At 41.4% G+C, this 20,527-nt stretch overlaps 1 protein-coding gene across 2 annotated transcripts in view; it reads right to left on the bottom strand.

The window, feature by feature from the left end:
* Nucleotides 373–20,527, bottom strand: part of LOC110401750 (desumoylating isopeptidase 2-like) — a 57,774-nt gene continuing 37,619 nt past the window's right edge. For both annotated transcript variants that reach the window (XM_021403175.1, XM_021403176.1), the window contains 2 exons: nucleotides 20,141–20,282; nucleotides 373–3,465 (listed from right to left, as the gene is read on the bottom strand). In XM_021403175.1, the coding sequence (XP_021258850.1) occupies nucleotides 3,223–3,465; nucleotides 20,141–20,282 (385 nt within the window). In that variant the 3' untranslated portion in view covers nucleotides 373–3,222. The remainder of the gene's footprint in view (nucleotides 3,466–20,140; nucleotides 20,283–20,527) is intronic.

Raw genomic sequence — 20,527 nt, 5'->3', positions numbered from 1 at the left:
TCACCTGAGTGCTATTAGCAACCTGTTAGAGAAATAATTCACCGCTGCTGATGCTCACATGCAGAGTTGGTGCCCTCACATTCCAACTTCTAAAAGGGCCCAACAAGTCTTGGGTTAAGAGGCTGCGCTGGTGCTACTGAGTGCTCTGGTCAAGAGTTATAAGCTGTTCTTTTGTTTTCCCTGATAACTGCTGGTACCTGAAATTTTCCTATAATGTTACTGTCCAAAAGAGTAAAAGAAAACAAATATGAAACTAAATGCAAATTCTATATAATTACATGATAATAACAATAATTTTGTGTTCAGAAGGATAAGAAGAGTGCCTAAATCAAGCACGCTGTGCCAGAGATGAGCAGTAAATTAGACTTTAAAAATGTTTTCATTTTTAATAATCTAAAATGCTGTTAAATTACAGAGATAAAGCTATCATCAATATATATTTTATTTCCACAGTGTCCCTTTGTTCTTGTCATTGTTGGTCAATCACCTTGAACAGAGAGGGGTGAGGAAAAACCTTTCTGAAGAGTGGAATATATTCTCATTTCGACTTACAACAGAGGTTGCATGCCTCCTTGTTATGACCCCTACATAAAAGACTGACAAACATAAAAGTAGATAAACATCTAGTTTTTATGACACCAACAGTTCACCCCAAGTGTTACTCCCAATACTTCAAGCACTTATCCATGTCTCCAAGAAGGCTGAGTTCAGCTTTCTTCTCTGTGTTACAATACAGCCAGTTAAACATTTTACCTTGTGAAACACTGTGAGAGGGTTTTCCTTGTGAAATGTGCCACTGGAGCCATAGTTCTCTCCTAAATGTGTAATGATGTGTTATCTGGAGCTCAGGTGCAGAATGGAAACCTGAGGGTGCTGGTTGGCTGGCTTTTGTCACATCAGGAATGAGACATTTCCAACTGCAGTTTCCCTGGTCTACACAAAAGCTCTGGGAAAGCCTTTTCTCACCTCCAGAGAAGGACCTACAAAGTGATTTTAAAATTCACTGCACATACTGTGCTGCTGGCTATTGGCAGGCACCCTGGGAACTTCAGACGAATGGAGCTTGCATTGCTGGTTTAGGCTACTATGACGATGACTGCAGGTGAAAGGAGCGTGCAACATTGTGTAATGTTTCTGGGCAGCAGAACAGAGAACAGGATGGAAATCTTATTAAACATCCCAGAACAAGCCAGGGTAATTCAGACTAGTGCTCGATTGGATACCAGGAGCTGTAGAACTGCTTACAATGCAGTATTGGCTGTGAGTAGCCAAGGTTAATAAGGAGCATAACTTTAGTTCGGTACAGAACTTGCAGCAATTTGTTCAGAAGATGAAAATGGGAGACACATTGTAAAAGGCTCATTGCCCAAACACGCATCACTCCAGGAAGTAGTGGAGTGGACCGTCCCATGAGTTTTATTCCCATACAGTACATCTCTCCAGAGCCTCCTTTTTCACTAGGAGTGTACACATGTAACAAACCGTGAAGCACTGTCTGTGTAGACATCATAGCCAGGACCTTCAGTGCTGAAAGCACACACTTCTATATACCTGAGCTCAAGAAACAGCTGGTTGGACTTAGCATGCTCTAGGTCTTACTGCAACCAGTAAAAGGAAACAACGTCTCTGAAGGACTTACAGTTCTTTCTGGATGGAGGGGAAAGTCCTGACTTGATAGCAGCTGTTGAGAACAGCATTTCTAAAGCAGCAACCTCCTGTCAAAACTGTGCCTGTTCTTTTTTTTCCTCCTTTGTGTGGTTAAGAGGAGCTAAAAGGGGGAGAGAGGCCTGGGATTCCCCTTTGATGCTCTCTTGCATCTTCTGAATAAAACTCTTGGTGAGGTAATTGAGTGGAAAGGTTGGCATCCCTGTCCTTTTCTCCCTCCTCAGCTTTCCTGTCAGCCATCAGAATGAGCAGAAATACATCCAAGGACCAGATTCATATCAAGAACCTGCCTGGAGAGACCAGTGAGCCAGCCCTGCCCATTTTTCATGCCACTGAAACAGTGCACACAACAGAAGGCACCATGGTGGCCCATGCATGGGAAGGGTCATCCATGCTTTCTTGATGTGGCCCTAGATTTCCCTCTCCACCTCCAGAAAGGGAGGAGAAGGAAACAGGTTCATCACTTATTTTTTACCTTCTTGGGTTGGCTCTGCAATAGACAGGGGAGGGGTGGCTCAGGAGACATGTTTTGTTTATGGGCGCAGAAGAAAAAGCTAAAGGAAGTACTGATCTTCCCAGCAGATTTCTTTCCCTCATCTTACTGCTCCAGAGGGCCGTTTCCCTCAAAATAAATAAATAAATAAATAAATAAGTAAAAAATAAAAAAGCCAGCAAATGTCAGCTACGAGACAGATTTGCAAGCCTGGGGAAAGGGAAAAAGAGGTAACCAGGAACACTGCCTAGAAGTAGGGGAACTGAGAGGGGTTTGTGCCAAAAAGCACCAATATGGTCAACAGTCATTTCTGCACCTACTTAGTAGCTGCCTCTAAGCACTAGCCCCATCCTTTTTTTTTTGACCCTAAAGAAAAGCCATGGTAACACATTCATTTTCTGGGTTCTCTTTGTTATTATTTTCAAGAGCAGGGCAGTCATTTGAGCTCTTAAATTTGAATAGTGAAAACTGGTGGTTGTAGAACATCAGCACCTTTCATTTCCTTCACATGAGTTAGAAACCTGATAATTACAAAAGGGATGTGGCTGAGTGGATCTTGTTGCTGGTCTAAGACATGAGAAAGTTGAGTTCTGGCTCTGCCTGCTTCACTGGGTGCAGGCAGGAAATTTGCCCTGTGGCAACCCAAGCTAAAATACAGAGGAGACTGCTGGGCTCAAGTGGGTGGGAGAAGAGATAAAAAGATAAAACTGTCCTAGTGGAGGAACATCACAGTATGGCGCTCCCTGCTCCTACGTGAGCTCTCGTGCCTGAGAGAGCAGCTTTCTCTGTGGATCAAGGAGCATGGAGATCCTGGGAGGAGAATCCAGCATAGTTGCCACACTCCTCAGCTCAGTGTTGAAGTTCACAATCATTCTGCCAAGCAACTGTAGTAGCAGCCCTTTGAAAAGGGTCTGAAGCTTCTCCTCCTCAGTAGCAGGGGTCTTCCCTCCCCTGTGTTGTCAGATGAAAAAAGAGGAGAGAAACCATGGTGTGAGAAAGGGAGACTGAGGAAGAAACAGCACAAGAGAGAGGAGAATGTTACTAGAGGCCATGGTGGGCACAGCTCAGACCCGGGTGTGTCTACAGGTTCGCGAGGTGCCTGAGGCTGAGGGGGTGGCAGAAGTGGAGGGAGACTCCTCATCCGTTGTGTCCCCTTGCTCCTCCTTGTGCAAGCCAAGGCTGATGTGGCTCTGCAGGGCTGCTGGGGTCAGCCACTCCTTGGGGAGGCAGCTCTGGAGGAAGGGGATGCAGGAGCTGAAGTAGGCCAGGCGGTTCACCCAGCGGGGGATCTCCCTCCCACACAGGATCTGTGGAGCAATCGAGAAAAGAACACAGTTAATAGTACCAAAAGGAATTTGTACTGGCAGTGTTATCTCTATCTGCACCATCATCTCAGCAGGGTGAATTCCCCGTTGCTCCGAAGAGAGCTGTTTGAATGCAGGGAGTATCTTCTACAGCTAAAAACAGCTCTAAATGCAAATGACTGCACACAGTGACTTCTCAACATGCACACACAGCTCTGCCAGCCATAGCCATTATCAGCATCAGAGCAGTGACTGGGGAAAGCAGCTCATGGCCCTCAACATCTTTGGCTCAAAATTTTTGCAAAAGATTTAGGCTGTTGCTGGGCAGACCTTGAGGAGTCAAGAAGCTGAGCCTGATGAGGCAGACGGAGATGTCTGAGAAGATATTCCTTCTGCTCCCTTTTCATCCTCATGCTGACACATCAAGTCAGTCAAGTTATGGTATCTAAGAGTCTTTTTCTTATTGTCACATTACCCTTTAATTTCTCCTTGTGAGGTATTTCCTAAAAGTGGGGAAGAGAGCAACAAACATAACAATCCTAGCCTCTCACTAGGTCTGGATCCTGGCACCAATGTGGGTTACATTCTACTAGCACAAATACTGATTTCCTTTCATATCATATTCAGCACAGTGAAAAAACTTGCTGCATACTGTAGACTTTCTCCTGCAGATTTTGACCACAAATATATACAGGTGCCAGACTTTAGTAGCTTTATCTGGCTTAGAATAAATAAGGAAAATTTTCCTTTGCATGTTACCATTTCTCAGCAGACACAGAAGAGGCACCTGGAACTTATCATCTTCAAGTAGCTGTCTGTGGTAAATATACTGCCAGTACAGCCAACCCCACACCAGCATTCTAGAGCCTAACATCTGTAGCAGGTACAGTGGTCATAATACCTGAATTCTCCTTCCAGCACAGTTTACAGGACAGACTGGGTGGAAATTCCACCCCACTAATTCCACTTTATGTGGATTGATGGTTCCAGGGTTGTCCATGCTGCATCTTCTGCAAATACTGAATTATTTTGCTCTTTTTCCCACCCTCTTCCTGTCTAAAACTATACTTAATATCAATTACTGCAAAAGCTAAGAGGGTGTTTGTCTCTAGTCCACTAAAGAGCTTATCTGGTGAGATGCCTGTTATTGACAATGGAATGGCAGAGCTTGCTAGAGATTTCAAAAGATTTGTCAGGGAGCAGCACTGGAGCAGTTGCTAGAGGACAGGCCAGCCTGCTTTATAGTTCTAAGGACTGATGGCCATCTGGTCCTTCATGTGTATTGTGGTCTGGCCAGAACAATCTCTGCACCACTCCAGCAGTCACCTTGAGTACAAGGAAATTAGCTAACTCTAACAGCGTGGAATTTCCAATAAGGTGTGGAGAAGACAGTCAACACACGACCATGCTAATTCCACTACAGAACTCTGTTTATTCTGACATACATTGTTCAAAAATCAATGTGTGAAACTGAAGACATTATCATTAGGTATCAGAGAATGAGCAGAACCATTTGGCTGCTAAGATTGCATGCAAGCATAGATTTCTATTCTTTACTAAATACCCTGTAACTTACAACTCAAATGTAACTTCTATTTCAATTCAAAACAGTGCTGCATTCTACTTAACCTCAGATACAGCCATATGAATCTGTATTTCTGATATTTTTAATCTGTGGCTAGTTCCTTCATTAGCAGTTCTCCCATCCAGATCCTTGGTTTCCATTGCTAGAACTACTGCCTGAATCAATAAACACCAGCTCTCTCTATCTGCATTTAAGACTGTCCAATCTATTCAATTTTCTCACCAGATATCTCTGATTGTTTTCACAAGAATATTCCTTACTTTTTAAAACTATATTCAATGTCTTATAGTCAAACATTGAACCTGAGCCAAAGCCAACAAATGCAGCAGAATTGCCTCTAGATTTTGTAGCATTTCTCTTTTTTCTTCCCCAGGAACTTAAGCAACATACTGCCAGTGTAGAAACTGACTCAGTTCAGGAACCTTGTGATGTATGCATGCATGTGAGTTTAGTTCTCAAGCAGCTGTAACTCTTACTAGCAACATTCCCCCAAATATTAATAGGAAAACAAAAACTGAGCATGATTCTTCAGAAAATTACCAGAAGCAACAGAACAGCACATGGTTAGACTGCCTGGAATGGAAATGCAGTTTTAAGATCTAGTTTTCTTTTGTAAGCAGATCCCCTAGCAACTGAAATAGCCCTTCCCAATGTGGAAGCAATGCTGAGATGTTTGCCATTTGTTTATGGGAGCTTCTTCACCCAGAATGAATCCATGAGGCTAGGAGAAGCCTCCCGGAGGACAGAGAGATGTGTGGACAGCAGGCCATCAAGCAGAAAAGGGCACGCTGGGGACCTTAAGGATAATGATGAACTCAAAGTGGTTTCCCTTTCCTCAGTCGTGCTTGTCTCTTGTCAGTGAAGCCTACAATTCCTCAGCAAAACACAACACTCTACAGGAGCAAAAAAGCAACTGGAGGGAATGCCACTAACACTACAACCTGCTCCTCTGTTTTCAGCTCTTTGCCATAAAATGTACTGAGCTACAGCACCCAGCAGTACTTAGCTAATTGAGAAACATCAAATAAACTTGGCTGCAATGGGATTAAGCCAACTGAGCTTAAATAAAACAACAGAAGCAAGAGGAAATGTGTGTTTTCCAACTGGATATGAGTCCACGGAAAATGTACTTACCGTGGCTCTTCAAGGTAATTGTCAACTGAAAACTACACACCGGAGCAATGAACTCACAGAACCCTGGTACCATCCATTGTTTCCACAAACAGAACTCTCATCTTAGTTAAAGGTTCTCAGAGTTTGGAATTCTAGAGGTTTTTTTTTCTTGCCTGACAAACAAGTGGGTTTCTCTCTTTTGAAAGGGATAAGCTTCTGCTTGCTCCCTGAAACCAGTCCCCACTTCAGGCAGAAGCCCCTGTGCAGGCTGCATGTACGCGCAGCTTCCACTGCGTGGCACCTTGTGACAGTCACACATGCCTCCCGGAGCTGCAGCTGCTTCTGGGGACACTGCATTAGAGCTGCGAGTGACCCAGCTGGCATCTGCAGAGTCAAACGGTAACAGCAGTTCAGACATTTGGGGCTGAAGCCAAATCTGATGGAGAAACAGGACCTGACAGGTTGGGTGCTACTTCTGCTCAGCTGTCAAATCCACACCAGGATTTCAGCTCATCAAGAAGCAGCTCATTTAGTACTTAAGACGAGCCTCTCAGCATCTTAAGCCATGCCATTTTGCACTAATGAGTCCCTGGTTAAAATGTATAAACAGCTCTGGGAGTAAGAACTGCAAGCCATGACTCTTCCCTCCATTAAATACCCTAAGAGCTAGGGTTTATTTCTCAGCAAGACCTTAAAGTTCCCTGTAAAGCTTTAGTTTGAGCAGGAAAGCAGCTGGAAAACACAGGTTTAAATGCCATCCAGCAATGGATGAGGCTGAGTCTTTTGCCTTGCAGAGGACAATGCTATCAGTGAACTGTTTTCCTCCTATTTCTTCTCTTTCAAAAGAGTGAAGCTCCAAGCTCCACTCTGAGCACTCTGTGTCTACTGGCATATACTAGACACAATCTGAGATAGTCTGACAAGATGAGCCCCTTTCAAAAGAGGCTGAAGGGCTGAGTAGTTGTAGATCTGAAGACAAAATGCTTGAATGCAATAGGTTCTGTGCTGTGCTGCATAATGCACCTGGGGCACTTCAGGCCACGCACAGAAGCGTAAGTCAGGCATGTCCAACCCACGGCCCACAGGCCACGTGTGGCCCGGCACAGCTCACAGTGCAGCCGCCCCCTGCTCCGCACCATCATGGCGGCAGCTGTGCCCCAGGTGTGCACCCATCACTCGGCAACAATCAAACCACTGGTGTGTGATCGGCACTGATGCTGGAACCAGGGGAAGGGGAGGGTGCAGTGCAGGGCCGACTTTGCCTCTCACACCCATTGCACACGCTCAGTCACATCGAACCCCACGTGTATTACACATGGCACATGCTTGTGCCGCTTGTTGAGAACTATGCAGTGTCAAGACAAATAATATGGCACTACGCTTAATTTGTAAGGAAACTGTGTCAGCTTTCAAAGATTACAGTTTGAAAGGACATTATCTGCAAAAACATGCTGCCAAATTCAATGCATATCAAGGAATGTTTCATAAAGACAAAACAGTGGAACTGAAAAGAAGTCTGTCATCTCAACATAATCTTTTTAAAAAAGTTAACACTCAGACTCTGTTACAAAAGCTAGTTATGTGGTAGCAAATCTGATTGCAAAAAAAAAAAAAATCAAAACCATTTACCAATGGTGAGTTTATTAAGCAATGTTTGGAAAGTGTGGCAGACAGAATGTGTCCTGATAAAAAACAGATTTTTCTAAAATCGGTCTCACCAGACTGCAGCCAGGCTCACTGAAGAAATAGGAACTTCTGGCAAAACAAATCTGGAGAGTATTGCTGCTAATTTCAAATTTTATGACTTGGCAATAGATGAAAGTACTGATGCCACAGATACGGCTCAAGTTGCCATTTTCATCAGAGGTATTGATAAAGAATATAATGTCAGTGAAGAAATAGCTTCTTTGGTGCTATTAAAAGACACAACTAAATCTCTTGATTTGTATGAAGCAGTAAAAATTATTTTAAAGCAATTTACTTTAACCCTTGTCAACAGTGTGTCTGGTATAGCTACTGATGGTGCCCTGGCAATAGTTGGTAAAAAAGAGGAACTTATAAAATTAATAGAAGATGATGCAATTACCACTGGCAACTCATTTTGATGAAATATCACTGCATGAGACATCAAGAAAATTTATGTGCAAAAGCTTTAAGAATGGATAACATCAAGCAAATTGTCATCAAAGCTATAAATTTCATAAGGTCCAAGGGGCTGAATCATCGCCAGTTCCAGGAGTTCTTTAAAAGTATGGATGCTGATTATGGGGACATCATTTACTTTTCTGAATGAAGGTGGCTAAGTCAGGGTAAAATGCTAAAAAGATTTTATGATTTGCAAAATGAAATCAATTCATTTATGGAACCAAAAGGAAAATTTGTGCCAGAACTTGAAGATGAAAAATAGCTCACAGATTCAGCATTTTTGGTGGATTTGACCGCTCATTTAGATGAGTTAAACATGCATCTTCAAGGTGAAAATCAACTTATCTGTGCTATGTTTCAAACTTCAACCGTTCAAAATGGAACTTAAATTATGGCAAGCTCAAGTTATGGCAAATAATTTCATGCATTTTTATGCGTTGGCTAAACACAGTCCTGTGAATAGCATAAAATATGCAGTCTTGCTTTCAGTTTTGATAAAAGAATTTGAGAATGGGTTTCAGATTTCAAAAAAAAAAATCTTTTTTTTTCATATTCACAACTCCATTTTTATTTGACATACATTATCTACACATTTTCAAATGGAATGTATAGAGTTGCAATCAGACATTCAGTTCTAAGAAGAATTTGATCATGTCTCTTTACTAGGCTTTTATAAGATCTATCTTGAAAGACAAAAAATATCCCACGCTTCACAATCACGCTTTATACATGTCATCGGTTCTTGGCAGTACATACATTTGTAAACAACTGCTTTCAAGGATGAATCACAGGAAGAGTCATATTTCATCAAACATTTCTGACAAGCACCTTGAGAACTCACTAAGAATTGCAGCCAGTGGCATTGAACCAGACAGTGATGAAGCATTTTCATAAATACAAGGTCACATATCTCACTAATTTTATGCTTTTGTTGCTCCCTGTTTTTCACATTTAAATTAAAAAAAAAAATTAAAAAAGTTCTGTTATTTACATATGTTAACTATATTATATATTTTATATGCATCTCAAGATAATTCCTCTTCACTCAGTGTGGCCCAGGCAAGTCAAAACATTGGACACCCATGGTATAAGTCAAGGAATATTTTTTAAGTGAGCCCTCCCAAAGGCACCATGTAATGCCCCAATCTGTGAAAATCCAGATGTCCAGAGGCAACATTACATTCTTAAAAAAATGCATGCTAATTATTTCAATTCTTATCATCAGACTGAGCCTCTGAGAGTTCAGCACTGAACATCTGCTAAGCCATGCACTGCCACTTCCACTTTAGCAGCCTTGCTGAAAATGAGGTAGCATCCATGTAGGGCACATATCCATTGAGCTGCTCTACAGTATTCCCCTTGACATGTCTTACAGAATGCAAAGGGTTTTACTGGCACCCAAGGAATTCAACATGCATCCCACAGCACTTTTAGGAGCAAAGTCTGTGGAGTCTAAGGGGAATCTTTCCAGTGTTAGCATGAGTTGGCTTCTACGAGGCCTAAACAATATAGCAAAGATGATGGTTTGCTGAATTTCAGAATAAGGCATTAGATACAAACCAGTACATCTACTCAGGCAAAGCTTGTATGCTCTGCTAGGACAGCCAGAGAACATGCATAAAAAGAGAGAAACAGCAATTCAATCAAATTAGTACTTCAAGATGCGTGGAAAAAAACAACCCAATGCATACGAATGCCTTTGCCCAGCGCTCACAGAACTAAGGAAACAAGTATCTCAGCAGGGAATACACCTCTAGCTCTGCACTGCAAATCTGACTACATGACATCTTGATGGACCACATTCAGAGCAAAATTATGAGTGGCATCACTGATTAGCTGTGTATCAACAATGCAGCATGGCCAAATGCCCTCTGAGCATCAAAGTCCTTGCAACCACCAAATCTAAGCACAGCCAGCAAGATGATAAGGTAGGCAGCAAGTAGCCTTATAATGGTTGACATTTCAGGAATTCTGAGCGTAATTAAGTCTGGGCCTGTTATTGATATTTAAAATAACAACTTGCATACCAAAACAGTGAACAACTGCAATTTATTTGTATTATCACGACGGTGTGGATGGGAACACTTTTCCTATCAGGTGCTGTTTCAAGACCAGCAGCTGAGAACAGCTGTTGCCCAGTATGATCATCCATATGTTATAACATCCATAAATATATATGTGCATACACACACAAAGTGTGTGTTGGACATGACTAGGCCAATCCACATCCATGGAGTAATGGACATTAATAGCATCCTTTTTCCTGAATAGGTAACCAAGAAAATCCTGCATTTCCATCTCAGTCTGAAGCCTTCTTTCTTAACACAGCACAGCAGCAGATTACTGAGGATGGCAATGCAATGAGTACAGAGGATACAGGAAGCCATAGGAACAGGGAAAGACTTTGTCTGGCAGTGTTGGCAGGACTCCTAAGCAAAAGCTTCCAGTTTCAAAAGCCTATCAACACACTTAGACAGTTCATTTACATTTCTGATGCTTTTCATTCATCAACAGGCAGTGGTGAAAAGGACATGGTTTTTCCTTGCCATCTTCATTTGTGAAAAGGAGACATATCCTCAGCATTTGTACACACACTCATGCTCAAAGGCTCCATGATGTTGTGGCTACAGATGAACACCCCAGAGGGTATGAATTAACTTAGTTCTAAGATTTTATCCTTAATTATAACAGAAATGCCACAGAGCTTTTGGTTTGGAAAGACTGCTGGAAAAATAAAACAATAAGGCAAAGTAGATGGTGCAAAACATCCACATTTATACCAGTCCCAGGGAGAATAAAATGTTTTGGTTTTGGTGTATTGGTTTTCTTTGTTGGTGGCAGTTGTGGCTTTTTGGTTTTTTTTCCATTTTTCTCTACAAATTCACTCTTAAAATATCTTCACATTTAATATTTTTGGCTAGATAGATTGCTTTAAAGAGAAAACCTAAAATAATTGCAGAGGCACATGGAGTAAAATCAGACCATTTTCAAAAAAATGAAATGATGTCCTAAGAACTTGACATTTTGAGAGTTTGATTTCTGTTTCAAATTATTTGCCAACCCATACTATTCTCCTGCACAAGTAGGTAGATGGAGGAAAAGGAATTACTGAGAGACCTGGAAGGTGCATATCAGATTTATTCTGTTAACCATTTTCACTGGGATAGAGCACTCGTTCAGGGTAGCAAGGCTAGAAAGGTTAATGAAGGAAAAAAAAAACTATACTTTTATTGTAGCCTTCATTCCAAGGACTCCCCATATACTTCAAAAATTTCAACTAATACACAAACTACCCTTAGAAATGTCATTTTGTCACTACAGAATGAATTAGCACATCTGGCATGCAGTGTAGCAGTTCACTATCAAATTCATGCATATTTACAGGCAGTATTGAGAGAAAAACAACATCCATCTGAAACCATGAGGATAATTTACGAGTGCAGGATGTCTTTATTAGTAAAATTATTCCAGACGTATGCGGTGTTTTAAAAACAGAAAACAAAACACTTCCTGTTCCTTATAGAACAAGCAACATTCAAAGACTACTAAAATAAAGCATGTCTTTTCATCAGCTTGTGTGAGGACTGGCTCAGGTGCCTCGAAACAAAGGTTTATTTATGTTCTTTCATACCCTGTGGTTGCTTATGGTTGGATGGTTTGTTCATTTCTGTCCCTCTTTCCTGTCTGTCTCAAGTGCTCCATCCTCCGCCATTAACAGCCTAGCATGTATGCATTTGCACAAGAAAACACACATCTCCTCCTCACAACAGAGGCGACTTTTTAGCAACTGTTAACTGACTAAGGGAAAAAAACATGGGTATTACTTGGCAACTTAGGATCTGCTGCAGAACGGTTTATAGAAGCTTCTGTTGCTTTTGACTGTGACACAAATGCCTTCTGAAGTTCCCTTCTCTGATGTTTAATCCCTTCTCTTTGAGCTTTCAGGTTAAGGAAAGCTTCCTAGTTTTAATAACGTTACAAGAGCTCATGTGTGTCTGGGGATGGACCTGGAAAGCTTTGGGGTTGAATTATTCATTATGATTAAAGAGTTGCCCTCGTTTGGTCCTTGACTCAGCAAACTTGCCTTTCTCAGCAAATTTTCTGAAAGTCAAACTACTTTAAGGGAAGCAAGATTCTGATGCAAGTTTGTTATACGCTGTCAGTTCTGCCTTAGCTGAAAAAGGGCAAGTGACTAGCTAGAGAGAAAGGAGTATGTGCTGGCCATCATCTCTTGTCCCTTCAACTCAGCCCCACAGCCTCCGCAGGGAGATTCAGTTTGCGTTGCTTTACCAAGTGCGTCCATCCAACCTGACATGGAGATTTAATACTCATACTGTAGTGTCAGCACCAACAGTAGGCGGGCCAGATGCCTGCTTGAATCCTCACTTGCAGGATTCACCATGGAGACTCCATCAGTTAACCTTCAGAGTATTATCATTTGGAGAACATCCTTGTCAACTGAACTGAGAGTCCTGCTGACTTCAGGAGAGGGGGAGCTGTTTAACTCCCAGGGGAACGTTGCGGTGCTGCATCAGTAAGATTCTGACTGCAAAATGTTTGATTCTGACAGGGTCCATAATTCTCACCCAATAGTAGCCAGGCCTATCAAGGATTCTAGAGAATTTTCCAATGCTGACCTAAACAACCTCAGATGCCCAGGAGATTCTCTTCCACTCCTATGTCAAAGAATAGGCCAAGCTCACCAAGACTATTTTTGAAGGCCTCTTCTGCTCAAGAACAAGACCCCAAGTTCCCCCAAGTATTTTTCTCTCTGGAGATTTCTACAAATCCTACAACTTCAAAATGAGCTTCTAAAACCATAAGCACACTCATTCTGATTCAGGCCTGTCTGTTTGCCTCCTAGAATGTGTTTTCTATCTGTTTATATTAACAATTAAAATAGAACAGTTCCCATAGAAGAGACTGAGGGACATCCAGCTCCAGAACATCTCATGGCTGATATTCAGGAGAGTTTTTGTTGGAATGGTGGAGAAAAGGTAAATAAATATGTAGACCAACTTGCTCTCACACCCCAATGACCTTTTCTCTATCCAGGAAGCTTGTGTTTACATGAGGATGAGTGTCTCACCAGCTCTGCTAGAATCCACAAAACTTTATGTAGGAGAAGTTTTAATAAACTGTCAGATTATTCTTAAAAGGCTCCACTTTTGTTGAGTGCTTATTCCAGATATCTTAGTTCAGCTCTAACAATTAGTTCAACTTTTAGCCATTTTCCTAGATGGCACCTCTGAGCACTGCCCCTTGGATCCAATCCTATGGATGAATAAATACTGAGCAATAATGAAATAGATCCATTGGTATTTAAAGGAGTAAAGGCGTGAAAAAGATCAGTGGGAATAAGAGGAAGGTGGATAAAGAGATATCAGTTTGACCCTAAAGAACCTTCTGAAGGATGACTACATATGGAAGTTAGCCTGGCATGCTAATTTCGATATTGGTTCTAGTCAATTTTAATACCTTTCTCTGGGTCATTATTTAGGAAGCAAATAGGGATCGTGAAATCATAGAATCATTATGATTGGGAAAGATGATTCTACGATCATCTAGTCCAGCCATCCACCTACCACCAATGTTGCCCCACTAAACAATGTTCCTTAGTACCACATCTACAAATTTTTTGAACACTTGCAGGGACAGTGACTCCACCGCCTTCCTGGGCAGCCCATTCCAGAGTCTGACCACTCTCTCAGATGTTTAACTCTGCTTCACCATCTCTCAAGTCATGGAGCCAAATTCTGATTACGTTGACTCCAGTGGAACTCGTACCAGCTCATTCAAGTTCTTCTAAGCCAAGTTTATTCCAGGTTTATGATTCTCTGAAAATGCTCTTAGAAATCCAAACTGGTCCTGCTGATAGACTCAGCCTTCTCCTAAGTTTTATTGTTTTGGTTTTTTTTTTAAGAATAATTTTAGAGCATTTGCAAGACAGATAAATAATTTCAAGCTGGGAAGCTGCTACAAAATACAGTGTTTTGACTTGTTCTGGTATACATATAAATCACAAAAAATTATTCCTCTTTCAAGAAGAGTGAGAGGAGACATGATAAAAAAATAAAACTTGCCATCTTTGCTGCCCTCAGGTAAAGTTTCAACATCAACAATCTTTAAGGTGAATCAAATCAGTGTCTCTCAATCCATTTCTTTTGATGAGCAGCAACTTCAGATCTTGCCAAAAGGGCTCAGAAGACCCACTGACATTATTGCTGTCCCACCACTGACTGTTGGGGAATAAAAGGTGTTATTTTTCCTGATGATCACAAAAGCCTCGCTTCTCTGATAATTTTTTATCATGTGGCCAACAGCAAGGTGATAAACAATTTATTTAAACAGCAACCATTCCAGTTTCTTGGCAGTAATCTCACTGAGGAAGGGAGGAGGAGTGGTTTCCTTGAGTCATTCCACTTATCTTCCCATTCTGGTACTGATTCAAAGGTGTTTTTCTCCCTTCCCATGTTGGTTTGCCCTTTTCTGAGACATGCTGTAGCAACTGTTGTCACTCGGGTAAGAATGGAGCTCTATAGCTTATCTAAGATAGGAAGATTCAGAAGCACAGGAAATTGCTGGTGGGAAGTCAAATGAGTCATCTTGTTTGTGAATGGGTTAAGCAGCAGAAACTTTTTCAGAATCTTTAACTTGCAGTGACATGGTGTCCTTACCCTCAGTACTGAGGAATACCACCAGACTGAAGAACCTGGAAGGAGAAAGCACTCATGCTCCGTCTGGTCCTTCGGTTAATGCTGTGTTCTCAGGCAGCTGTCCTCAGGCACTGCATACTCACCATGTGCCTACAAATGAATAGGGCTTGTACTTATTTGCCCCCCATTTTATCCACTGGCAGTCAACTTTTCTACATGAGTCTGGAGGTACAAGCTGTGCCAGCTATCCATTTGCCTTCCACAAGTCCAAATTGTACTGAAGAGTTGCAGGGTAATCACAAGCCACGCTGCACTGAAAAGAGCCCTCTGGCAGCAGTTTCATAGATCCCTATGTCTGCATGCACCTACTCAAGAATAGGCTTGATGATAGCACAATTGCATCTCTTTCTCGGCACCTCAAGCACATTATTCGTAGCATTTTTCCTTGTTTCCCCAGGCCGCAGTGACAAGTGCTCCTGCAAAGCAATGGTATGGCTGGGACCTCAAACCCGTAAGTTCTTGCAGGGGAGCTGTCTGTAAAGACAGCAATTACTTTGAGTTTGGCTTTTTGCTGAAAGCACAGATGAGTTCTTCTTCCTTTATGTTTGCGTTACTGCAATTTGCAACATTTATCCTTTTGCTATATCACATGTCCTCATTCCGAAAACCAGGAAATTCAACAAATCAAAATATGGAAAGATCAAATTATTTTTGTCTTTTTTATTTTAAAGGGTTTTTCTAATGTTTAATAGCCAATTTTTTTTTTTCCATCTGTGAGAGCTTAAATAACCTCCTTCATCAGCCAGGGCAACTCAAAAAGAACATAAATATTATTCTGTTCCTTGGAGGGCCATTTGCATGTATAGTTGGGATTGTCAGGAGCACAGCGACTAACAAACAGATGATCAAACAGAAGGACTTCACCCAATTTTGAAATCGCCCTAACTTAATCCACACACACACAACATTATCAGAATGCTAAAATCCTTGCTGCATGCATGCAGCATCCCCTACCTGAAGCACCCGTAATACCAACATGCAGCAAGGCATGGAAGCTCAGAACATCACAGGAAACTTGGGCTCTGCTATTGGTGGCCAACTGATTTTCCTCTGGAGAAACTGCAGGCATAAGCCCCCCAGGATTGCCCCTCCTCCTGATGAGTTTCCTCAGAGATCATGGTGCTGATACTACTTGATTTTGGCCACCGTCAACATAAGCAGCATGAAATGAACGAGCTCCATGTAGACAAACTCCTTATCCCAGTTTGATGAACCTCTTCATTGTAACCCACAAATAATTTGCTTAAGTGGTTTTATAAAAATGGGTACTACAGGATCACGTAGCAGTCAGTGTGGCTGAGACAACACTAACTAGATTTTCACTAATTAGATCAAGCTCCCTCACCTTCCCACACTGACAGATTGTGAGGATGAAGGGAAACGACAAAACGGTATCCAGTGGTGTGTATCAGCTGCCTGAAATTGAAGTGGGGCACGTGCTCAGGGAGTGCTTCTAGTTTCTCCCTCATGACTACCCACTAGGAAGTTCTGCACTTCATTACAGCCGGACTTCATTCAGAACTGAAGTGAAGATGGTGTGCAGCACTTAATAGGCAGAGGTCTACATTCTCGGGCAGTTCTTCACTTCTGAAGTATCCTAAAGTTCCCTGATGATAAAGTATTTCTCAAAAAATCCATAGGAGAAGAATCTCGATCACGCAAGTTCACTGTTTCACTCTCCAAGAAAGCTGCCAGGAAACGTCAGCCTTATACCTGCCCTTCCATCTCCTCTACAGAATCAAGGCCTTGGCCAGCAGGGCATGTGGCTGCAGCTGCCCTCAGTTCAGGTGACCAGATGGGATCTTCCAAGCCTGCGGCTCAACCACCACGGAAATATCTGTATGGATACTAATTAGCAAGCCCACAGCCAAGGGAGGAAATTAGAAAGACCAAATAAGGCTATCCAGTACATGGCCATACAGCCAAATCCTTGGGCCTGCCAGACATACTTGTGCGAATGCATTAACTCACACATCACCATACAGCTATCAAGTTCTAGCTCCCACTTGGCTTTCTGATACAGAGCAGTACAAGACACAAGCCAGCTAATTCACCTTGGCAGATAAGGCAGCTTTCATCAAAAGATTTCAAAGTATTTTTCAAAGGAAGAAGTAATCTGGTGTGTAAGATAGGATACTCATGCACAAAGCAGGGATGTGACTTGCCTGGCATTAGTCAGGAGGCTCAGAATAGCCTTCTCCTGAACTTACCACACTGCTTACGCCCCAGGCAGATTTATTCTGCCACACAAAGCTTCTAACATCCTTTCTTTTAATTCTTTGAATACTTGTTCCCATTTTCTGCTTTTAACTGCCACATAATGTAGCTGTGCATAAATAAATGCTAATTAGTATTATTATTACTCCTTCGCAGAAGGAGAGTATGAAAGGACAATACAAACACCAAGAGTAGTCTCAGCACAGGTTTAGAGCACAGATCTGAGTTCTCTTTTCTACATTCTGTGGTGACGCACTTCCACAGTCTTGAGAGCTACTTGTCATACAGTTAATGCATTCTGCTCACCTTTACCAGCTGAAGGCTCTGCCTTGGAACTCTACGTGTAGCTGGTTGGTTTTTTGTTTTGTTCTGTGGTTTTATTTAATGGGGATTACAAAAATAAAAGAAAGCACTAAGGCTGCAAAGTTAAGCAAGCATTCAGATGTTGGGAAATGAGAATAGAAACTTCAATTGCTTTTAGTTCCGAGAGCTTCTGTCTCATCAAATTTCAAGCAGTCTTCGACCATGTGGTCAGAATCATTCTGAGACAAGCTACACCACTTCGCTCTCACGTAGTTCCAAAACAGTGATTGTCAAATGAGTGCGCTTGTAAGAAAGGATGAAGACATTTGCCATAAGGCAGCCACATGTATTTCTAGTATTGCTGACTGAGACACATTCAATGGCTTTGACATCTTAGTGTTTTAACACTGGCTATTTAAGGTTTTGGGGGCCCATTTTCTGTACCTTGATGCTAGAGACTATCCAGGGCCTGCTCCTCCTGGGCCTGAAGTGCACCTCCTCTATTTTTGCATTTTTAATAGTTTAGAGAAGGGTAATGAGCCCAAACATATGTGAAGAGCAACAGCAGCGAAATAATCCTGCTTCCCTATGAAGGATTTATTAAATTGACCTTTTGAGTTCTGTGGTGGTTAGATTATGCTGTTAATATTTTAGATGGATTTCCCACCTTGATTTACCTATCCCATATGAGTAATGAAGAGGATGGGAGAAGTGTCAGAACTAGCTATTTAGGCTTTTGTTTTATTATCTGAGTGTGTTATGGGGCAGCAACAAGTCCACGCATATGGGTACGCTTAATCCACTAAGAAAGTGAATGTAGGAAAACCTAACCCTAAATTCCACTCCTGCAAAGGTGTTCACTGAAGGTTTACTTCGCCTTCACTAGAAATCTTAAACTTAAAATATGCTAGTAGTTTTCTATTAACGTCTGTCTTGTTTGACTTACATTTTAAAGGTTGGATAAGGAAAAGGCAGTAAAAGGTTTGCTGATGTGTTCCAGCATAATCAAGGAAAAAGAGCTTTGAGTTTGTGGCTTGGACACGAGACAGAATTTTTATATGTCAAAGTATATAATAAGCAATGGCCTTATTTCACGTAAAGCTTTTTTTAGCTTTCATTAATAATCATACAGCTTTCTCCTAGGTTTCCTTCAAAATATTCAAGTTTGCATTTTGTTTTAGTAATCTGTAAGCTTTCTGTTGTAATTTAATGATTTGATTCCAAAACAGTAGTTCAGCTAACTCATTGATTTATCACTGTACTGCTTGAAACTCATTCTGTTTGTACCGATACAATTTCTTCCTGCTTATTTTAACATGACAGCATTTACTGAACGGACTCATGTCATTTTCCCTTCCTATAATTAGCAAAGGTGAAACCAATAAAGAACTGTTTTTCCTAAGAGTGTACGTGAGTCCCTCATAAATTAATTGCTCGTTCTCAGATTCATTAGAGATTTTCTCAAAAAAAAAAAAAATCATACATGTTTTGTTGTTGTTGTTTGTTGGTTTTTTTTACTTTACAGACTCATCTCACTCAGGATCCATGGTGGGCCTTGCTTGGGGACGAACGGTCACTTGTAACAAAAGAAATTATTGGACTCTTGCCCTACATGATGACGAAAGTAAGAGATGTGCAGTGAGTGAGGATGGGGATGCCAGAAATAGAAATGAAAGTTTCACAGTTAAAGCAATTGAACTCTGTTGGTAAGAAAAAGATTCTACCCTTGTCTTTGCCATACAATGCCTGCAGAAAACACAGAAACATGGTCTTGTTTTTGGATAGAAGGTCACTTGCATCTTCTGCTTCTCATTTCTTTTCTGGCACTGGGTCAAGATCCTGAATTCAGATTTACCAAGTGCTGAATACACACACTTTAATGAAACATCAGCTTTGAATATCTCAGCTGGGGATGGAGGAAAGGCAACTTTCCCTCAGAATTGTAAGATCTTGGTCAACTGAAGAATGGAATATCCCAAATTAACAGAAATAAGGGATAAATTTGCACTTCTCTGTGCTTCAGTTCTCTCTGAATAGAAATAACAGCTCTGTTACAGTTCAGTGTTTTTGGCAAAGTGGAAATGTGTAATTGTCAAAGAAGTCTGAGAAAAAATTGATTTTTTTCTTTTTAAAAAAGAATGCATTCTAAATAGTGCACGCTAAAGAAAAAAATGGAACGCTCACTTCTTGAATACTGCAACATTTTGTTAGCAGAACACTTACGCCATTTTTATTCGCTTTCAGATCACGGAGGGTTGTTTACACTCTTGCTATTAAAATGATACAAGTTTGAGCGCTGGCCAGGTTTGTCTTTGCAATTTCTGCTCAGCAGTCTATTCAATGAGCTTCAGTGCAGGCAGTCCAAGTTTTATAGGCAGTTTAAACCAAACCAGTAATAAACCTGCTGCATCTCTACCTCCTAACCCTCTCTTTTTGAACACCAACAGGCTTTCAAAAATATTAAGGGCTGAGACAGGAGATTTGACTCTTGGCTCTGACTTGGCAGGATGTTCTGATCCTATTTCCCCTTCTGTAAGCACTACTACAGATCTGAAATAGAAAAACAAAATAAAGAGAGAAAGAAAATAGCTGTGCCCACCTCAGCCAAAGCAGCAGAGAAATGATTACAGTTCTTGTGCATCAGGTGGTATGCGTTGCCTTTGTACTCTTTGCCCAGCTCTTCCATAATCTTATCCACATCCTCTTCTGTGAAGTCTGTGGTGCCCAGTGCAATGGATTCTCTAGTAAAAACAAAACACAACAGGAAACATGGAAAGCTACAATGAAGAGAGTGATATGTCACCAGGGAAAGGGAAACGATAAGGCATTCACAATAATTCCAGGCATAAGTTGTGGGCAGGCGTATCTGGGGCTATCAGACTTACTAGCAAAATATTCTTATTAGATTCTTATTAGCAAAACGGCATGCTAATCTGCTTTTTGGATAAACTTGAGGATATTACAGCACAGAAGCAGTCCCCTGAGC

The sequence above is a fragment of the Numida meleagris genome, chromosome 6, assembly GCF_002078875.1.
Source record: "Numida meleagris isolate 19003 breed g44 Domestic line chromosome 6, NumMel1.0, whole genome shotgun sequence".
Lineage (NCBI taxonomy): Eukaryota > Metazoa > Chordata > Aves > Galliformes > Numididae > Numida > Numida meleagris.
This window is presented reverse-complemented; position numbering and strand designations above follow the sequence as displayed.